Source organism: Plectropomus leopardus, chromosome 4, assembly GCF_026936395.1.
Source record: "Plectropomus leopardus strain MGB_pleo_1.0 chromosome 4, ASM2693639v1, whole genome shotgun sequence".
Lineage (NCBI taxonomy): Eukaryota > Metazoa > Chordata > Actinopteri > Perciformes > Serranidae > Plectropomus > Plectropomus leopardus.
The window spans coordinates 24,736,439-24,756,496 of NC_142179.1; the positions used below are offsets into that span (position 1 = coordinate 24,736,439).

General features: G+C 42.8%; 1 protein-coding gene across 3 annotated transcripts in view; it reads right to left on the bottom strand.

Moving 5' to 3' along the window:
* adgrv1 (adhesion G protein-coupled receptor V1) overlaps positions 1–20,058 on the bottom strand; it is a 128,685-nt gene that overhangs the window by 85,980 nt on the left and 22,647 nt on the right. For 2 of the 3 annotated variants that reach the window (XM_042489006.2, XM_088076915.1), the window contains exons 9-35: positions 19,641–19,911; positions 17,129–17,455; positions 16,241–16,417; positions 15,634–15,857; positions 14,023–14,149; positions 13,653–13,838; positions 13,196–13,376; positions 12,514–12,677; positions 12,292–12,415; positions 11,890–12,150; positions 10,673–10,799; positions 10,242–10,465; positions 9,302–10,036; positions 6,405–6,778; positions 5,545–5,724; positions 4,966–5,146; positions 4,497–4,690; positions 4,261–4,390; positions 3,873–3,953; positions 2,923–3,062; positions 2,390–2,755; positions 1,988–2,231; positions 1,661–1,876; positions 1,347–1,562; positions 1,012–1,256; positions 722–903; positions 78–576 (exon numbers count right to left, since the gene is read on the bottom strand). In XM_042489006.2, coding sequence (XP_042344940.2) covers positions 78–576; positions 722–903; positions 1,012–1,256; positions 1,347–1,562; positions 1,661–1,876; positions 1,988–2,231; positions 2,390–2,755; positions 2,923–3,062; positions 3,873–3,953; positions 4,261–4,390; positions 4,497–4,690; positions 4,966–5,146; positions 5,545–5,724; positions 6,405–6,778; positions 9,302–10,036; positions 10,242–10,465; positions 10,673–10,799; positions 11,890–12,150; positions 12,292–12,415; positions 12,514–12,677; positions 13,196–13,376; positions 13,653–13,838; positions 14,023–14,149; positions 15,634–15,857; positions 16,241–16,417; positions 17,129–17,455; positions 19,641–19,911 — 6,376 coding nt within the window. The remainder of the gene's footprint in view (positions 1–77; positions 577–721; positions 904–1,011; positions 1,257–1,346; positions 1,563–1,660; positions 1,877–1,987; positions 2,232–2,389; positions 2,756–2,922; positions 3,063–3,872; positions 3,954–4,260; positions 4,391–4,496; positions 4,691–4,965; positions 5,147–5,544; positions 5,725–6,404; positions 6,779–9,301; positions 10,037–10,241; positions 10,466–10,672; positions 10,800–11,889; positions 12,151–12,291; positions 12,416–12,513; positions 12,678–13,195; positions 13,377–13,652; positions 13,839–14,022; positions 14,150–15,633; positions 15,858–16,240; positions 16,418–17,128; positions 17,456–19,640; positions 19,912–20,058) is intronic. The other variant, XM_088076916.1, reaches the window with a different exon arrangement.

A 20,058-nucleotide genomic window follows, 5' to 3' on the forward strand; every position in this document is an offset into this window, starting at 1 on the left:
TTTGTTAGACAGTTAAAATAGAAGGAATGTTAAAAAAAATTAAACCATACATAGAGCAAGGCTTGATTGGGTTTTACCTTTAAGATCTGTATGGAGAAGCTCTCGTCCATTTCAGGGAATTTATCAGTCAAGATTGGGACTGTGAGGTTGGCGACCTCGTACCCATCTTCCATGAAGGCACTTTGAGCCGTCACAGGGGTGTAATCACTCCCTGCCACAGCCTGGGCACTGAACAGGACAGCAGCTGCAGTAATGTTTTTTACATGAGTCATAATCTGAGATTTAGCAGTCAGCTGGTCAGCCCCCGAAGTCACCCAAGTGCAGGATGGAGAGGTCTCCCCTGACGACAGAGAGAAGGCCTGGCAGGCATGCTCTCTCAGACAGGCAGCAGCACATGCAGCCAGGGGGTCTCCCTGACCAGTGATGTTGAAAGTCCTGAGGGAGGCACTGGATGGAACGCCTGGTTTTGGGAGGTCGTAGTACATCAGCAGGTCCTGGCCGTCAGCCTGGGCCAAGCTAACAATGTCAATCTCAGAGGTGCTGTACACAATCTCCAAGCGACCAAAGTGGCCACCTCTGGAATAAAGGCAATGTGGATGATAGAGAATAGACAACAGACAGGAAAGTGAAGGTTTAATGTGAAAAGCAGTGCATAAAAAATAACATGAAATAATTAATTATTATTTTTATTATTCCAGAAGAAATCAACAATTAAAAGCACCTTCTTCGGACAGTAATATTGGCCCTGTAAACTCCCTCCAGTGGCTCCTGAAGGCGGTAAACAGACTGTTCAAAGTAGACTGTCCCATATGGGTTGTCATTGTCAGGCACTATTATGTCAACTGATGTATCCGCTCCGAGGCTTCCTCCATTGCTGGCACCAGTAAGCTCTACCTTAATTATCTATAAAATACAGAAGGAGTGTAATAAGAATTGTGACTAAAATAATGTAAACTATTTCAAGAGATGCATTATTTCACGTAATACACATTTTCAATGTCAGCTTTTTACCTCAGTGATTTCAGGTACATCGTCAGCTAAAATTTCCACTCGAAGCGTCTTCATGGTCTCTCCAGGAGCAAATCTCACCTCTCCCGATGTGGGTCTGATGTCCCCCACTGCTAGTTTACCATTGACAGTGGCCTGCCACTGGACTACCACTGTGCCAATAGTACCAGCATTACGCACTATCGGCAACGTGACCTCAATGGAGTTAGACCCTGGCTCCTCGATGGTAACTGGAACAGCTTGGAAGACTAGGCAGAAATAAAATCAAGAACTTCTTTAAGAGACTGCCCAGAATAAGATGAAAAGATTGAAACACATCCTGGAGAAGGTCTACTAACCAAAGGCACCAAAAGGGTCATCAGAAGGCAATATGGTGATGATGGCACGTGTGAGCTCCCCCAGGAGAGCTCCTCCGGTGGTCTGGTTGATCAGCTCGATGCGAAAGGTCTCCTCCAGCTCAGGGACCAAATCGTTGATGACATAGATGGGCACAGATTTACTGGATTCCCCCTCTAGGAGGACCACATCAGTGGAGGCTACACTGTAGTCTTCACCTGTTGGTTTACATGCACACACATGTGGACATGGCCTGCCTACTCAAACACAAATCATTGAGAAAGATTTAAATCCATGCTCCATGCATGACACTTACTGACTCTAGCGGTCAAAGGCACTGCTCGGAACTTGACAGATACGTCAGCAAAAATCCCCCCAACCCGTGTAACATTTATTATGGGCCCAACGTAGTGTTCAGCTACGCTGACAGCAGAAGCCGAAAGCTGGAGGACTCCAAAAGCATCGTCGCTGGCCTCGACTATCACCTGGGCCACAACTTCAGTCTTGGGACCCAGAGAAGGGGAATTGGAAACTGGAAGGAAAAGTAAGAGGAAATATCATTAATTTATCATTCTCGATCATTATGTCTTAAATGAATATCACAGGTGAAATTTCCCCCTGAGTGGGAGTGTCAGGATCTTACTGAGCCTCTCCTGCTCTCCTTCGATGAGTTGCACACTGATCAACTTCACAAACACTGATTCGTCTCTTTCAGGATCCTCATCATCCAGCACTCGGAGGGTGATGTTTGCTTCACTCTGATTGGCCAAGAACACAACAGAATCCAGGAGGGGAACAAAATCTCGCCCCTCAGTGGCTCGGCCCACCCCAGGGGTCCTGTAAGGTTCTGGATCAGCCTCCTTTAGTGTCCCATACATGACTTGCACCTAGACAAAATAAAAATAGAAAATACCTTATATTTTGGTAAATCCACCACATGTGGACAATCATCATTCTGGATTGTTTATTTATTAAGTCAAAGAATCGACTGTGTTCATTTTTCTACTTCCTATACAGTTTCTAAATCTTCTACAGTGAGACACACCTGACCCATCAGGCCTCTCTGTCGCAGGATGGTGAGGGAGACAGTTGAATCAGCCTCAGGAAGTCGAACAGAACTTGTTATGTTGTCGAATACAAAAACACCATAAGGATTGTCGCTGGCAAGCACCGTCAAAGTAGCAGATGTCTGAGCACCAAGACGACCGTGGGAGACGTTAACCAAGGACACGTTGAAACTCTTGTCCAACTCAGGGATCTCATCCTCAGCCACTTTGATGATGATGTTCTCCGATGTCTGACCTACACCAAAAGTGATGTTCCCAGATCTGCTGAGGAGCTCCCCCTCGGAACTGGGATCAGCCTCCCAGTATACAGTTACATTGGAGAGGTCACCAAAGGACCGTTCCACCTGGGAGAAAACAGCATAATGATGAACAACACCTAACCATACATAGATTTTTCTTTTTTTAAATCAGACAGTATCAACATCTTAACTTGATAATGCAAAAACGAAAAAAGCATCAATCTTAAGTCTTGCTGTGTGCCTGCTATTTTTAAAGTATGTATTACACTAACCTGCAGGACCACAGAGCTGCGTCCATCCTCAGGTTCTGTCCCGTTAACAGACCGGGATTCAGGACTGAACTGAAACACTCCATGGGCATCATCAGAAGCAGCAATGGTCACGGTGATGCGGGACGCAACTCCCAAGTTGGCTATACACAAAATACCAGAATCTGTGTTACTTTTTAGCAATACATTTGTTTTATTTCAAAGTAAATGAAAAGTACCCAATGGAGGAGGGAAGGCAAGTGTGAGTATCATGTTTTAGTTAACCAAGTTGGTGATTTGATAGAAATAGCAGCATAGCACCTTCTTGCTACTAAATAGTGATACTATGGTCAAGAGCATCAGACTGAAATGACAGCTGCCCGTAGTTTGTAAAAAACACTGAGGTCTCTGACAATTTGTGTCAGCCACTTACCCCTTCTGCCCGTGAAAGGCTATTTGCTTTTCCCACATCTCTCTCCTTGGGTACTTCTCACAGTACAATGTAAATAACACACACAATTGGACACACAGTCATATGAACACACACCCCTTCAGATGTGTGCACGTGCATATGCACTTCAGACTGAGCTACAAGATACAAACTGATGGGGTGCTGGGGAACTACATCTGATTATATGCAGCAGTCCAATTCACCCAAGAATATCAGTCATAAAGTTTTCAGAGGAGAGTGTTTCAGCTTTTATATTCCGAATCTTGTTTTCTATCCAACCAGCCATAAATGTTATTCTGAAAGAAATAAAGTAATTTGTGAGGAGTTCACATCCTCACATTTAAATATATTAAATATAAAATCATAAAAATATTGCTTGTCGGTAACAGCAATTAGTCACTTGATCTCTACTAGAACTGAACTTTCAGATATTGTGCCGTTGGGATTGGGAAAAGATGTGGGTGCCGGGGTGAAGGAATGGAGACGGGAAGCAGTTTGGGAAGTAAAGGAGTGGGACACTTACCATGGTGGTGAAAGGATGGAAGAAGGAAGTCAGAGTCACTCTCCCCACTACCACTCCCTTCACTACGCAGAAACTGATCCACTGATGGATCACACACGAGGATAAAACAAGTGTCACACCAGAGGAAGCGCAAATGGGAAGGAGGGGAGGTCGGATGTCACATAGGCAGGTTGGTATGGGGAAGCACACAGGAGCACAGCACACAAAACACACAAAAACAGTGGGGCAGATTACAGGATCAGCTCAGCGCTAATTAACATGGGTGAAGACAGGTTTTTTATAAAAATTAACTTAAAAAACTAATAAGTAGTTCTAAGGCTCAAAATACATCAAATGTGATGTCACACTAATGAAAATAGCATCATGATTTTTAGACAAAATTTCTTACCACCTCCATCAGCATTGTAGAGCTCCACTCTAAAAATTTTGTCCAGCTCAGGGACAGGATTGTCTACAATGGTCACACTGATGAACTTCAACCTCTCCCCTGGAAGAAAGTCCAGCATGCCCTCTGAGTCCTGATGGTAGAATGCAGACAAAGAGGTAACCAGGGAATTCGATTTTCAATACATCATTGACGTGAATAAATCAGCCCAATTATTCATGACTTTAGTGGAAACAAACCTCGTAGTCTTCAGGGCTGGACGCTGTGAAGGGGGTTGTCCTGTATCCCACCATGACTCTTCCCAAAAGGCCTTGGGCCCTGACCACCAGCAGACGGGCTTGTCCATCTTCCTCGTTAACAGTTATGTGGGCAGGCTCTAACGCTGGAGAGATCAGGCCCTCCACTGGAGGGCTGGGCTGAAATTGCAGCAGACCTGGGCAAGGGAAGGGTGTGTGAGTTTGTGTGTTACAGAATTAGTTATAGGAAATAAAATAAAGGGGAATGTTATGTGAAGGAGGGGAATGTTGTGATGGAAACAGGAGGGTATGGAAACAGGAATGTCATGTACATAAGGAGAGGTCGAAGAAAAAATTAGTTGCCCTAATGAGCCACTACTCACTATATGATCTTAAATATGACTAGCTTATTGCTGAAAGTAGCTAAATTGAAAGTATACGAGTACTGTTTTTTGGGCGTGTGCGTGAATACCGTAGGGGTGGTCACTTGCTGTGACAGTGATGGTGTTAATAGAGTTATTTGGGTCGATGCTTGCACCACTGGTGGGTGTGGAGCCAGGCTTCCCGTCAGCGGACTCTGCTGACACCAGAGTGATCTGAAAGGACTCTGCTAGCTCTGGGAGGTTATCATCCAACACCAACAGGTTCAACACCTAACAGAAAAATTAAAATATAGTATTTTCATTTTCTTGAAAAAAAAAAAAGTCTATATCTAGACATTAAAAGTAGAAACTCAGTTATCAGGTGGCACCTGTTGACATCAGTAAAATCACAAACAACCAGCCACTAGGTGGGGCTGGTTGTCTAAAACATGGCAGTTGGGTGACTGTAACATACAGCCAATACTGTAAACTGGACATACACTATTCATTTGGTGTCAGTATGCTGATGTGTAAATACAGTGCACACAAGCTACATTACACTGAGTGGCTGTGCTCTGTGTGGCACTGGATAAACTAAGACGCGTTTTCACCAGCTCATATAAAAATAACATTAATGCAGTTCCAACTGTTGAGTCACTGACACACACGCAGACGCACGGTACACGCACCTCAGAGCGCTGTCCAGGCATGAAAAGCACAGCTCCAGTGGCATTAACAAAATCCTGATGGGCTGGCGTCTCACTGTCCAAACTATCCAATTGGGTAACACTGTAGTTGACATAAACGTGGTCCAGAGATCCACGCATACGCTCAATCACACAAGAGACAGTGGAGCCCTCCTCAGTGGTCTATGAGGACAAGAAAGATCATAACAAATGTCATTTCATTGTGACGGACTGGAGAATATTATAAATACTGAATGCTTAAATTAGCTAGTATTACCCACAATGTCAATGACCCAGTCTAATTCCAGCACAGTAATGATACAGTTTTAGGGGAAACACCTGATAGCCTACATGCCTCTACGTCTATTTATCTCCAAAGGAGCTAGGACATAAAGAAGATCCTCTACTTCTGAAGGAATGCCATCCCCAGCCCTGCCACCTGTTGTGCTGATGGAAACGAGGAACTAGATCTCCCATTTCCAGTGCTGGAACTCCTGATCCACTTCTACAGGAATGCTCTGAGACTGGCAGATCGCATGCAGCCTCACCAGCTGTCGCTCTACCTGAGAGGGGCCAACATGAGAGCCCACGCATCCAATCCAACTTAAAACGGAGAGAGCATGCTCTCTCTGCAGCCAGGCATGAAGACTGATGAAATATGCAGCAGGACAGGGACTGACAAACCAGGCGGTTTACATTACACGTGTTTCTGTGCATATGCTTTCTCTGTAGACACAAATTGTGACTGTAATGGTAGTCATGCAGACTCAGGCTAATTCAGAAATGCCAGTGAGGTGCTTATAGAGGCTCAAAGTAGCAGAGATGGTCCTAGAAATGCCACTGACTAAATATTGTGCACTTACATCAGGTATGCAGGCACCTGTGAATCCAAAAAGCCCGTTGGCATTGTCGCTCTTCATGACTCGCAAAGTAGCAGTGGGTCTGGGGAAGGGGAGGCGCGCTCCACCTTGAACTGCTACCAACTGCAGATAGAACACCTCCTCCCCTTCCTCCTCGTTATCATCCCTGACCTCCACCACGAACGACTTCTGCCTCTCATCCTGCCGGTACCGGAGGTAACCTGAGATGTTACGCAGGTCTGTTTTAGCAGGCTGGGTGTGAAGCTCGTGGATTTGGCTGCGGTTCAGCTTAGTCCTGTACAAGCGAACATCCTGGAGGAGGCCTGTGTACCGCTGTCCACCCTCAGGATCTGACCCAATAAACACTAATGCAGGTCCTGGAGCAGAAAGACACAGAAAAAAGCAGAACAAATTTTTCATAGAGCAAATGGCCAAAAATGTTTAAACTGGATATCACATTACCGATGTGACGTTACCAAAAGGAAATATTGACATTCAGTAGATTAATGTGGTGCTGGGTATCAAGCTGCTATCCACCAATCACACATCCGCTGATATTGTATAACTTCTAATACTATGGACTATTTGCTATATTCTGTTTCAAACAACATCACTGTGTTGAACAAGTTTCACTGCATCTTTACAGGCTTCAAAGCTGAAGTACTCAATAAATACTTTGATATTAATGAATTCCTTAAATTGTCACAATGGAAAAAAAACATGTTTGACAGGGTCGGAGCTTTTGGATCATTTGCGTGCTTTAACTAAACTAAAGTTAAGTTAACTAAAGTTATCCCATAATGGTTGTATGCCTTGGCCAATCAATCATATCAAGAAGACCTTAAAAAAAAATTAAGTGTATTTTTTGACATTTCACACAGACCCTCAACATGGTAGCAGAGGAAATCTATATAATCACCACAGTGTTGAGATGGACACCCAAGATTAGTGTCCCCAATTCAGTATCTGACCTACCGTCCCCCTTCTGTTCCTGAGTGATGCCATTGAATAATAAAAGTGTTTTTCTTCTTTTGCAGAACATTATGGTGTCACTGTGACGTTGACCTTTGACCTTTTGGACAAAACATGTCATCATTTCATCTAGACAATTTTTTTTTAAAAGATTTTTAAAAAAAAATTTTGGGGGGGATTTTTGCTCTTTTTGGACAGAACAATGACAGTGCGGAAGGGGAGGGAGAGAGGGGGGATGACATGCAGCAAAAGGCCAAGGCCAGACTCCAACCTGTGGCCAACACAGCCTCTGAACATGGGGAGCCCGCTCTACCAGGTGAAATTTTGGATACCCCACTTAAGATTTTGTCATAATCACAAAATGAATTCTGAAGTTATGGCCAAAAGGTTTTGTGAGGTCACAGTGACCTCGACCTTTTACCACCAAAATCTGATCGGTTCATCGTCCATGTGAATGAATGTGCCAAATTTAAAGAAATTCCCTACAGAGAGACATATTGCGTTCACAAGAAAAGGACAAAGGGACGGACAAACCAAAAACATAATGCCTCCAGCCACGGCTGTTAAGACGAGACGTGGTGAGAGAACAGCAACTGGATTTAAATTGCATCATTTCACACTGACTTTTTTTGACCCAGAGGCCAAATTGTACCATAACAACAGCAAGGCTCATATAATCAGATTATTGTTAATGGTGGAAGAAATTTGGTTGCTATGTAGCAGTGTACTGGGAGCCCAAACAGAATCTTGATTAAGGCCACCAAATGTCAAGGTCCGTCTGTCTCATTACTCATTTATATACATACACCTCTTGTGCCTATCGCTTCCTTTACTCGTGCAAAATGGGACAACTGCAGGAAATCTGCCACAGTGAGCAAGTATAAAGCCCTGACACAAAACACATCATCTGTGGTTTGAGTTACCAGTAGCAGACAATAACACATGACATGATTGATGATTATGTATACATCTACTGTGATTGAAGTTAGCCAAAGAACCATCAGAATATTTCCCCTCTGGGAGCTTTTGGTGCAATACAGACTGCGACTATTGTCTCCATTAATTAGAGAGAATAGAGAGAAAAGAAGATGCCGGCTGATTCCCTTTAGCAGTAACAATATCCAGCAGTGCTCAGGCTAAGTGGTCACTCAAGCATAGCAGAGTCCCAATAGTCTTGAACAATGAGGAAGTGACTGAGAAGTGTGTGTGTGTGTGTGTGTGTGTGTGTGTGTGTGTGTGTGTTTGTGTCTGTGTGCATATGATTGCGTATTAGTGTGTGTGCATGCACGACGTTTATAAGAAATTCAGACTTCTATTTCTATACATGCACAATGAGAGAGAAGCTTGAAACCCACTCAACAGACAGGCACACATAAACACACACACACCCACACACACCCACACACACACACACACACACACACACACACACACACTCACACACAGAGAAAGTGGATTCACAAACTCATCATGAAATCATCATTACAAGGATGGTATTTGTGCCTCTCTGACACTGACCATGGTGCTGAGACAACAGTTAACCAAGTCTAGGCTTAGGGGACAAGAAAGCATATTTACAAGTGACAGTAAAAAGATAATTGGACAAAATACGTTTCACACTGCAAAAGTTAAAAAGATTAACTTCAACACAATTTCACATTCCAACAAACTGGTAATACTGGATGCAATTAAACAACATTTCCATCTTTAAATGATATGGAGTTTTCAGCGCAACATGAGACAACTAGCAGTGATGAAAAGACAACATGTTTGAAAGTCACGACTACATATGCTGAACACAGACAAACTATGTCAACTAATATGAACTGCAGACACAAACTGAATGTAACATGCTCAACTGTATGCTCAACAACCTTAATTTTTTTCCACTATGCTATGTTTAATAAATATCTGATAAAATAGCTTACCATCAGTGATGCCCTCTCCTTTGATGCTCCTCAGTCCTCCTGGAATAGGGATCCCATCCAGGAAGAACTCAATAATCCCATCATCAACAGTAATGATGACATGTACCCAGGCATTATCCTCCACATATTTCTCAGCAGTGGCCCGGGCCACCTGGGGACTATTTGATCCCATCACTGTATAATACAGCATCACCGTGACATGAGACTCATTGGTTTGGACTTTCACTCCATAATACAAGGTCCCATTTCTGTTTCCTTTGCTGATGATGAAGCCATCCGTGTCTGGTCTGGGCACTAGCCAAGCAGAGAAGGTGAAGTTTTCAACAGCAGCAGGCCCATCTTCAGGGGAGATGGTCCCGTAAGCTCCTGGAAGCCCAGAGAAAAACCACGTGTCTGTGGCTGAGTGGTGTCGCCTGGCATGAGGCCTGAGCTCAACCTTGTCTGGGAAGGAAGCTAGAAGGAGCAGGTCATCCATCAGGGGAAGGCCCTCTGGGAAGTGGCCGGAAACAATTTCCCAGGCAACCCGCACATCACCAAAAGTACCCTGCTGTCGGAGGATGGTGTAGGAAGTGACATCAGCCATATCGTCCTCTGAGAGTACATCCTCAGCCACTTCTTGGTCCAGGTTGCTGTCAGTGATGGCAAACACACCAAATGGGTCGTCATTGAAAGGGATGAGAACCGAGGCATTCAGAGAAGTCTTGGCTAGTCGTCCACCCTCCCTTGGGTAACCACCTTAAAGAAATTATGGACAAAAGCTCAAGGGTTTTCAAGACAACATTACAAATGAAATCAATCCTTCTTTGTCATTTTTGGAACTGTCAGTATTGAGATACTAAAGCTGAAAACAAAATGAAATTTAATGTCAAGTTTGCATTAAAATGCAGAATTTACAATATAACTCAAATCTGACAAAATGCCACTTTCGTCTTGAACTCACCTGAGATATTAACCAGCTTGAGGACGAAGAACTCATTGAACTCTGGGAGTTTATCTGAGATGGCCTCCAGGATAATAGGCTTTGTCTCTTCTCCTGTAGTGAAGGTGATGGAGCCAGATGTGTTGGTAAACTCTTGGTTTTCCTCCAGAGGAGTCATGGAGTCATTGGCAAACAGCTGCCAGAAGACTGTAACGTTACCAAAGTGGCCCCTTGCACGTAGGACACTGGGACAGAAGAGAAAACAGTATACAATCAAAAATAATTCCTCAAATAAAGTTTAAAAGAGCAGTGTGTAAGATTAAGGGGGATTACGTGGCATCTAGTGGCAAGGATTGCAGATTTCAAATGAGCAAGAAATCCTAAAAGAAGTCTTTCAGAACTTCTAAGTCAAGATATTAACCACAAAAGAAACATGCAGTGGTGTTCCTTACTAAAAATTATTGGTCTTGCCCTCCTCAACAGGATTCTCTGTGGTTTCCAGGGAGAAAATCCCATTGGCATCATCATTGGCCTCAATCACCACAGTAGCTGTGTCTGCTCCATACACAACAGCGTCACCTGTGTCACACATTCATATAATCAGGTTAGATCACCACCCACAGACAGACAGACAGACAGACAGGCAGACAGACACAAGAGGGACTGACACAGACTGTGCTGGTCATATTATAATTGTCATGCTAAATTTCATGTGAAAGGGGGAAGCTTTCTGAATAACATAGCACACCATAACTATGGCAACCAAGGAGGATATGACTTCTTATTCATGAAAAATGAGAGTCAAAAAAATGAAGGCTTCTTTCAGCAAACAAGTTATAGTTAAGAGAGCCAAGGACAGAGCCTCAATAGACCATTTTAAAGTTTTCCAATATAAAAAAAGAAGAAAAAAAAACTACAGGGAGATATTTTTGTGCTAAATAGCATTGCCGCAACTGCAAAAACCTCTCCCCAGCACATAATTCAAGTTGCTGGACTACGAGAACACTGTAACAGGTATGCAAATCTGCTTCTAATTAAATGGGAGAGGTAAAGAGTGTTAAAGTCTCGAAATGTGTGTGATTGACCTCTAACAGGAGGCTTATTGGCTTTTAACACAATCACTATAAAGGAACATCCCCTGGCATAAACCAGAAGCTAACCCTTACTCGATTCTACTCCATGTCAATCAGTAGACAGAGCGAGGCCAGTGGAGTGGCCAGTCTTTGTGTCTTAGAAAGTCTGGAGCCTGGTAATTAAGGTCCTGTTGGGGCCCACTGCTCTTTCACTCCCATCCCTGACACACAATACTGGGATTAGGAGAGCTTTCAGTGTTACCACAGACAATGCTAAATAACCTAGCTACTCCTCTCTGTAAATACAAAACTGGCATTAAGACAAGAGGATAAACACAGGAGAAGGGGGTAATTTTGTTTTGAGATGAGATGGTTCTTGTACTATAAAGCACATGAGAAAAAATGGGAAGAGCAACTAACTAATCCTTGGATTAATCCTATATATTGTTTTTATTAACTCAAGGGACCAAAATACATGAAGATTATGACACATTCACTGTTTACATGACATCAAGACTGAGCCACAAAAAAACATCCTTATCATACACAGTAAACTCCTGTTATAAGCACTTGTTGAAAAGGAAGCCAAGACTCACCAGTAGCATTGTAGAGAACGATGTAAAAGGGTTCGTCAGTCTCCGGTATGTTGTCATCTTCCACAGCCACAGAGATGTTTTTCATCCATTCGCCCACATCATACACCAGCAACGTGTCATTACTCAGCATGGAGAGGTCACCTGGAGATGCCTGGCCGTACTCCACACGGTACATCACTGTGGCAACAAAGTCCGCCCGCCCTGCCCTGATAACAGTGAAGTTGGCCACGCTGCCTTCCTGAAGCCGCACGACCACAGGTTCTGAGGAGAGGGTGAGTAGTAGGAGGGGAGATGGGGAAGTGGCCAGGAAGAGGAAAGAGCAGTGAATCACTGCAGCTCTAATATTCCAACATAATGTTTCAGATGATTACTCATAAACACTATCCAGAACAGCATACTTACCAGAAAAGTAAATGGGGTCATCATTCTTATTAATCTGTAAATTGGCACTGAGTATGTTTCCAAGTCTTGCACCACCTGTGGCATTTGATAATGTGATGGTGAAATTCTCTATGTCCTCAGGGATCTAAAATGAAAAAAAAAAAAAAACATAAATAAAATAAATTAAACTAGTAAATGTCAAATTGGACAACATGAGGTTTTGTGTTTAGTTTATAATTTTACCTCATCAGGTACAGAGAATAGAGTGAGGTTTTTGAAGAACTCCCCTTCCATGAAGGTGATGTTTCCCTGGACAGGGCTGACGTCTCCAGTCAGGGCTGGCTCCAAGACCCAAGAAACTGACACTTCTCCAAAGTGACCCCTGTTTCTTACGACAGAGTACACTGCTGAGAGACAAAAAGAAGAGACAGATGTTCCATCTATATATTGAAACCTTACTTAACATCATGAACTGTTGTGTATGCACTTCTCGCTTGACATTTTACTTCCGGTTGCAGCTATCAAAGTACAGAATATAATAACAATGTATTTTTCTGGCTCACAGCAAAACTTCACGAGTTTTTTGTGTAAGTCTGCTTGCTACAAGCAAAGACCGGTGATGTATTCGGTAGAGGTTCTTCCTCTTCTCGGGACCAGATTGAATAATAGACTGCATCGTTACTGTTTGCAGCCCAAACGTCTTGTTCTACCAGTTGACAAAAGTGCTTCTTTATCTGCATTTACACATTCTTATACATTAAACAAACATGGTACGTTTAAATTACAGACTTAAATCATAGGCCAGCTTTTTCCCACATGCAGAAAAATGTGTGTCACTCCAATTAGGTCCATTTTAAGTGTCGATAAGCATCACTTGACATGAAAAACTATCACTATTATCTGAAGGACTACTACTTCAAAGTACCCTGGTGTATCTCGTCTCCTTTGCTCTCATTGATGGCCATTGTCAGTCCTGATTGGATGAACTCAATGACCCCAAAGGGGTCGTCGTTCTTCCGCACTGTGATGTTGACCTCCCTGTGGTTGCCAAGGCGACTGGGTGGAGTGCTGTGGCTACTAAGTACCACGGAGAAAGTCTCGTCCAGCTGTATGAGCACACATATGCCAAAACACACACACACACACACACACACACACACACACACACACACACAGACACACACAGACACATAGAGTTTAAATGTAGCAAACAAAGGTTTAAAGCATAACTGTTATTATCTACCATAAACCTGTTAGAAGACTTTTTTCACTAGCCTAAAAGAAAAATGGCAAGTATCATATTGGAGGACTTCATTTAGTAGCAAATTAAATAGTTATTTTGTAATAATGAAAGGTCAAGCTTGAATTGACCGCATTCTTACCTCGGGAACCCCATCAGGCCTCGCTACCAGTGCCACTACAACTTCTCTCTCTCCTGGTTTAAACTCCAGGATGCCTGTGGCACCATAGAATTCAGTGTTGCCTGACGGCATGACGGCATATCGGACCAGCTGTTTTAGCAGCTGTCCCTGGGCTCTGACCACATGCAACTCCACAGCCTCACCCTCCTGGATAAGTTCAAAGTTTACAGATGTGATCAGAACCAGAGATGATTGACAAAATAACAATACGTGGAGTGTAATGTAACAATTACTTTACATTGTTGCAGCTGATTAGACATTTTAATTACACCAACAAATTGAGTTAAATGGTATAGTTTAAAGTTACAGTTTCAGCAGTTTTAAAACTTACATTTATGATCCATGGACCCCTGAAAAATGAAGAGAACTCAAAGACTCCCCCAGGGTCATCGTTCTCCATGATGACAATCTCTCTGCTGGTGAAGCCAGCTTTCAGGATCTGATTCTCAACATTACTCCTGAAACCATACACACATAAACAGTATTAGATCATAACAGCAAGTGACCACTACTAAATCACTGAACCTACATTGTGCAGTAGATGAGAACCCTGCCATGTTTCTTTGATTTTTTTTTTCTTTTTTAATGAGTTTTGAGCTTCTGAAACATCTAATAAGAAAAGAGCTCAACTTTAATCTAAACTTCACAATGCATTCCTTGTATTGTGTGATGCTCATTCATTATTGGCTCCATATGTTGAGCTCCTGTTGTTTAGACTTATTTTAATAACAATGTCAGTCTTCAGCATGCCTGCATCTTTATTGCTCTGCAGGGGTGTGTGTGTGTGTATATATGTGTGTGTATGTTGAGAAAATTGGGGCCAAGTAAGCATCACATAACGGCTAAATTAGAGACACAGACATGACAGAATGAAGCACTCCAAACAAACAGTCACGGCCAAGGCGCAGCATGCATACAAACACTGACATCTTTAGGGGGGTATACAATCAAGCCTGGTTAAATTAGAGCAAAACACATAAAGATTCTCTATTAACTACCAACAACTACTCTCCTTTGGGTTCCCTTTTTCACACCATCGCTGAATCCCCAACCCCACCCCAGTCCCCCTCATCCCCACATCAAGCAAAGACCCCAGAAATCCTGAAGTAGGCCCTTCTGTGAAAAACAAAGTCTTGATTCACGCCACACAAAAGGCCCAGGTTCATTCCGCTCTCCACTTACCCGAAGTACACTATAAAGCGTGCAGTCTCCACCCTGCAGGGGAGGAGTGGGGGTGAGAGAGAGCTGCCATTCTCATCAGAACATAGACTAACAGATGAACCCATCCCCAAACCACTACCACAAACACACAGAAGCACACAAACACACAGACACACACACACAAATATCTCCAGAGAACCAATGGAGGGATGGGATGAGATGGCATCCGTTCAGCTTCACACTCACAGTTATGTTTATGAGCAGAAGAACAGAAAGGTCTAATATGCCTCAATGATAATGAACGAAATAAAATGTTGGCCACAACAACCTTTCTTGTACCGCTTTCCCACCAAAAGTAGCATGTGTGCGCATGTTTTTTAAACAGACAACAGCAGGAACAGAGGTCTTTGAAAACTTTTCAGTGGTTTCTTCTCTTTATATATGTTTTACTTATCTCTTACTAGTATCTCTTTTAAACTTGGTGCAGATGTGGATTGGTGTTTTACCGCTGCTTAGGAAGAGACGGACAGTAATTAGTGACGGCACGTTATTGCATCTCGCTGATTAAGGAGCTGAAATTACCGCTTTCACTTGGGTGTTGTATTCACATCAATGCTGATCAGAATCGATGGTGATAAGACCCGTGTCTACTGCAGAGACGCTCAACCCGGGTTTGAATGCTGATTGTACGCATTCCCATGGCATGAAAAAGCCAGATGTTAGTGGGTGATAGCGGGTTTTTTGTGCAGTGCGAATGAGGCTTTAGACTTGACATTCCTACCTATCCAGAGTGAGCAGTAAGGTCTCGTTGACTTCCGGGATGTCATCAGCCATGATCGTGAAGTTGATAGAGGCATCACTCTGGCCAGAGAGGAAGACCACAGAGCCACTTAGAGGGTCCAAGTCTTTAACAGTTATGTCGGCACGATTGTCTCCAATTGGTTGAAGACTCCAGAACACTTCGGCCTGACCATCTGTTCCATCGCGTCTCAGAGGGAGGCTTACCTGCAGCACCAAACATCATTACAGTTAACCACCTATTCAGAAAAACAGGTTGCACTACCAAGATGGGATTCTCAGTGAAGAGCTACACCCAAAAAGCAGTGAGCTTATTCCAAAAAATTGAAACAGACTTTTCAAGTCTTCATGTCAAGGAAGACAAAATACTCACATTGTTAGTGTTTTGTCCTACTTGTCTTGAAGACTTGAGAAGTGCTACCTTTTCATTTTTTTGGGAATTTAGCACTCACTGCATGCACTGTACAGAAAACTCACTTTCTGAACACAGATTAGAGTTAGCAGCTGAGCTAGTGAGAGTCAATAGAGACAAGCATCACAGAAATGTTGCTATTAGCATACACATCTTATAAAAACGGGTCATGTCTTACTGTGCTGGTGTTACTGTCCTCTGGTTCATAAACCACCACTGTTGTGTTGCTTGTAAAGCCGATTTCCCCGTTAGCAATGTCAGGAGTGATGGTCAAAGTCAGGTTAAGAGGTCCTCCAAACCTCGGGCTATTTGAGTGAATTGCAGGGTTGATATCAATCAGCTCCAGTGAATTCAACTAGGAGAAATACAAGAAACAACTCAATTAATAAAAAGCTCAAAAAGGCAACAAGTTATCATATGAATACATATAATACCGCCCCTGTTTCTTGGAATAACTTACAGAAGGACCTGAAACTGTCTGTTTTATTGTTGTAGCAATGTTTTATGCTGCCCTCTTGGCCAGGTCACTCTTGGAAAAAAAAGATTTTAAATCTCAATGAGTTTTTTACCTGTTAAATAAAGTGCATATATATATATAAATATATATATATATATATATTAAAGACACAGCTCTTCAACTTTGTACAGCTCGACACTATCTGGTTATTTCTGTTCTGTCAGTTTTTAATGTGTTGACCCGTCGGTGCTCCATTCACTCCTTTAATGTTCTGTTATGTGTTAAAGGGTTTGACTGAAAGTGTGTGGTGTGATTATGTTTCTACTGAATGTGAAGTAGGCTTTTCTTGTACTGTCTTGCTTGCTTTAAGAGCTAGGTGGTGATGTTAGTTTGGACAGTCGGGCAAAACCCATAGAAACGTGCCAGATTTGAGTGCCAGTGTCAAACTGTTCACACATGCAAATGAGGCACTCAAAGTTTGGATGGCACTGATTTGGCCACAAGTGCAAACACAAACAGAAAGAATGCATTTCTGGGCGTGCAAGCAAAATGTTGTGTAAATTACAGCATAAAAATGATAATGTCATTAAAAGTGAAAAAAAATGTTACCTGTATTAAGAAATGAGCGCCATTCTGAAGAAAGGCATCATTCCTGATCGGCAGTATGACTTGAACCATCTGTTCATGGGAAAACACCACATTAATGGACCTGCTGACATTCAGAATCTGGTCGCGGGCCAGTGCTGGGTCTATTGGACCAGCTGGGATGTAGAGGGCAGTGAGGGTCATAGACACATCACCCAGAGTGCCACCGTCCCGCAGGAAATTTAGCAACAGGAAACGGCCCTCAGGTTGGCTCTGGATGCTTTGTTCTTTTGCTGGGTCAAATCGAAAAAGCCCATAGACATCATCGCTGTCCTGGATGTAGAACACCATCTGGAGGAAGAGAGAAGGGAGACCAGATGAAGAGTAAGAATGAAAGGAAAACAAAAGAAAAGAAATGTGAAGTGGATGAGGGTGTGGTTAAATGGGAATGGTTGATGAGGAAATAGTTAAAACACATTGGTCTGTATCCACAAAAGGAATGTGCTTCTTTTTAGGCCACTAAACTTGTGCAAATGAGAGAAAAACACAATGTGCAATCCATAAAGTGCAAACTGAACTGCCAAGCAGACGGCTTCTTGGGTGTGCCTGTACCATGTATATATGTAAATAAGGAAATATTCAAAAATTCGGTGCAAAATTGCCCCTTTCCCATACAAATAAGCGTCATTGGAAATACCATTTAATTAACAAAGACCAATGCTTACTGCGACAGGCAGTTTCAGTGGTGCCATTAATGCTACTGAGACCTGTGTATTAAATAGGCAATTCCTCTCTTTTCAAAGCTCGTTGGCTTTGAATAATATTGATTTGATAATGAGTGATATTGACAAGCGGATTGTGAGCTTATATCTGATTTTGAAATGAAACAGTTCTGATGGAGCTCAGGATTCATCCATAAGGGCTACCTTATGGGGCACCCAGTAGCTCAGTAGGTAGAGCGGGCGCCCTATGTACAGAGGCCATGTCCTTGCTGCTGTGGCCACAGGTTCAATTTTGCTGTATGTCATACCCTCTCTCTTTCCTCCTTTCATGCTTGAACTGTCCTGTCCACTAAAGGCTAAAAAGCCCAATAAAAAGTGCACACCCTATGTCTAAATTTGGAGACACATGTACAGTGTCAGCTGCTATGAGATGCTGGAGCCAGCTGCAACACACAGCTCACTGTGGGCAACAAACAAAACTAAAGCTTTCTGCAAAGTTTTGTGCTCTGCAGTTTTCTGCGCAACTTATGGTGCTATTAGCAGGCGCAATCCAATCTATGTGGATTTGGCCTATAGTGTCTATCTTGTAAGAAAACAAAACTTAGTTGTGAACTGGGAGAGGTTATGGTTATGTTGATAAATCACAACCTTGCTACTTACTTATCGTCTGTCATAGTTCCTCTCGTGTTCCTGTTAGTACAATTAGTTTTACATATTTTGTTTTGGCTGAGAATGGGATTTCATAAATTTGACAGATGGGTCTTAGCTTCACTACCTATGTGGGAGCACCTGTGGTCTGTGCTGTCTCTTGTGCAGTGAGGAGGAAGGTAATTGATCTTTAGGATATAAGGGGATAATTGCAATCAAGTCCACATTTACCATTAATTACTTTGGAGGATTTTGTTGTACGTCCTGTTTTTGTGTTACTTAAACTGTACTTTGGGTCACAAGAAGAGTAAAGGAGAGGTGAGGAGCAGAAAGAGGAAAGAAAACAAGTTAGTCTGAAAGTAGTAAAACAGAGCCCTGAGCTAACTTTAGAAAAGCATCCTCTTTAATTAACTCTGCTAAGACTGTTTGAGTAGTTTTTATGAGCATTTTAACTGAGGCTCATTCATTTCCCTGAAACCTACACTTGTCTGATGCATTGCCTGGCATGCACACAATAGCTGATTTACAGCTCAGTTCCATGTCTGAGATATATCTTCACATTAATGGCCATTAACTCTGATCAACTTGTCCTACTGTTAAAGTCATTCATTGATTCTTCAAGGAATTTCTGCAGAGCCAGCTCTTTCTGCGCAGATGTCGAACAGACTCTACAACCTCAAAACCTGAGGTGGTGTTCTGGTGTGTGTTTGTATACGCCTCATCTCATGCCTTCAGTATAAACAAGACTTAGATCTGCCCACTGCTTTCACACATGGCCAAGAGGCTTGGACAAAGATGGAAGCTATAAAAAACATGTCACCACTTCACCCACGCTTTCTGAAAAAAGAGCACACAGACACCACACACAGAGTGTGCCTGCTGTTTCCGCTTTGTTTTGATTCAGCCACATTAAGGGAACACCCACAGAGCAAAGTGACACACCAAGGGGTCGACTTTTGCAGAACGTGCCAAGTTTGCCACTGTACCTTACAGCAGGTCACACACAAACACTCACACATGCATAACACATGCACAACATCTGGAGGGTATGTTCTCTAACAAGTGCAGCCTTCTGTCCCACTTCTCTCTCTCTGGTACAAACCCAATATAGCAAGACCATTAAAAAAAATACAAATTGGCCTGTCAAATAGGTCCTCTAAACTGACCTCCATTGGTTCGTCGACCTCCGCACCTCCAGTCACAGTGTCGGGCAGCAGCTTGAGAACAAAAGCTTCTGCTTCTTCAGGTAGATCATCTGCCACAATATTTATTGGAATCACAGCTGTCATCTGACCGGCAGCAAATCTCACTGTCCCCGCTGCAGGCCTCAAATCATCCGACACTGGGGATAGGTCACTGGAGTTTCTACTGATGGACCAGTTGGCAGACACGGCACCGTAGCTTCCTCCATTTCTTACAATAACGATTCCTTCAAATCTAGGAGAATGGTAGAAATCAAAGGATGGTTAAAGACAAAATTTTCTTAGTTTCTTTGATTTTTTTCTTTTTATAATGGCACCTGCCTTATATTTAAATATACAACACACCAGATGAAAGATGCAATAGTACCCATTCAATGGGATA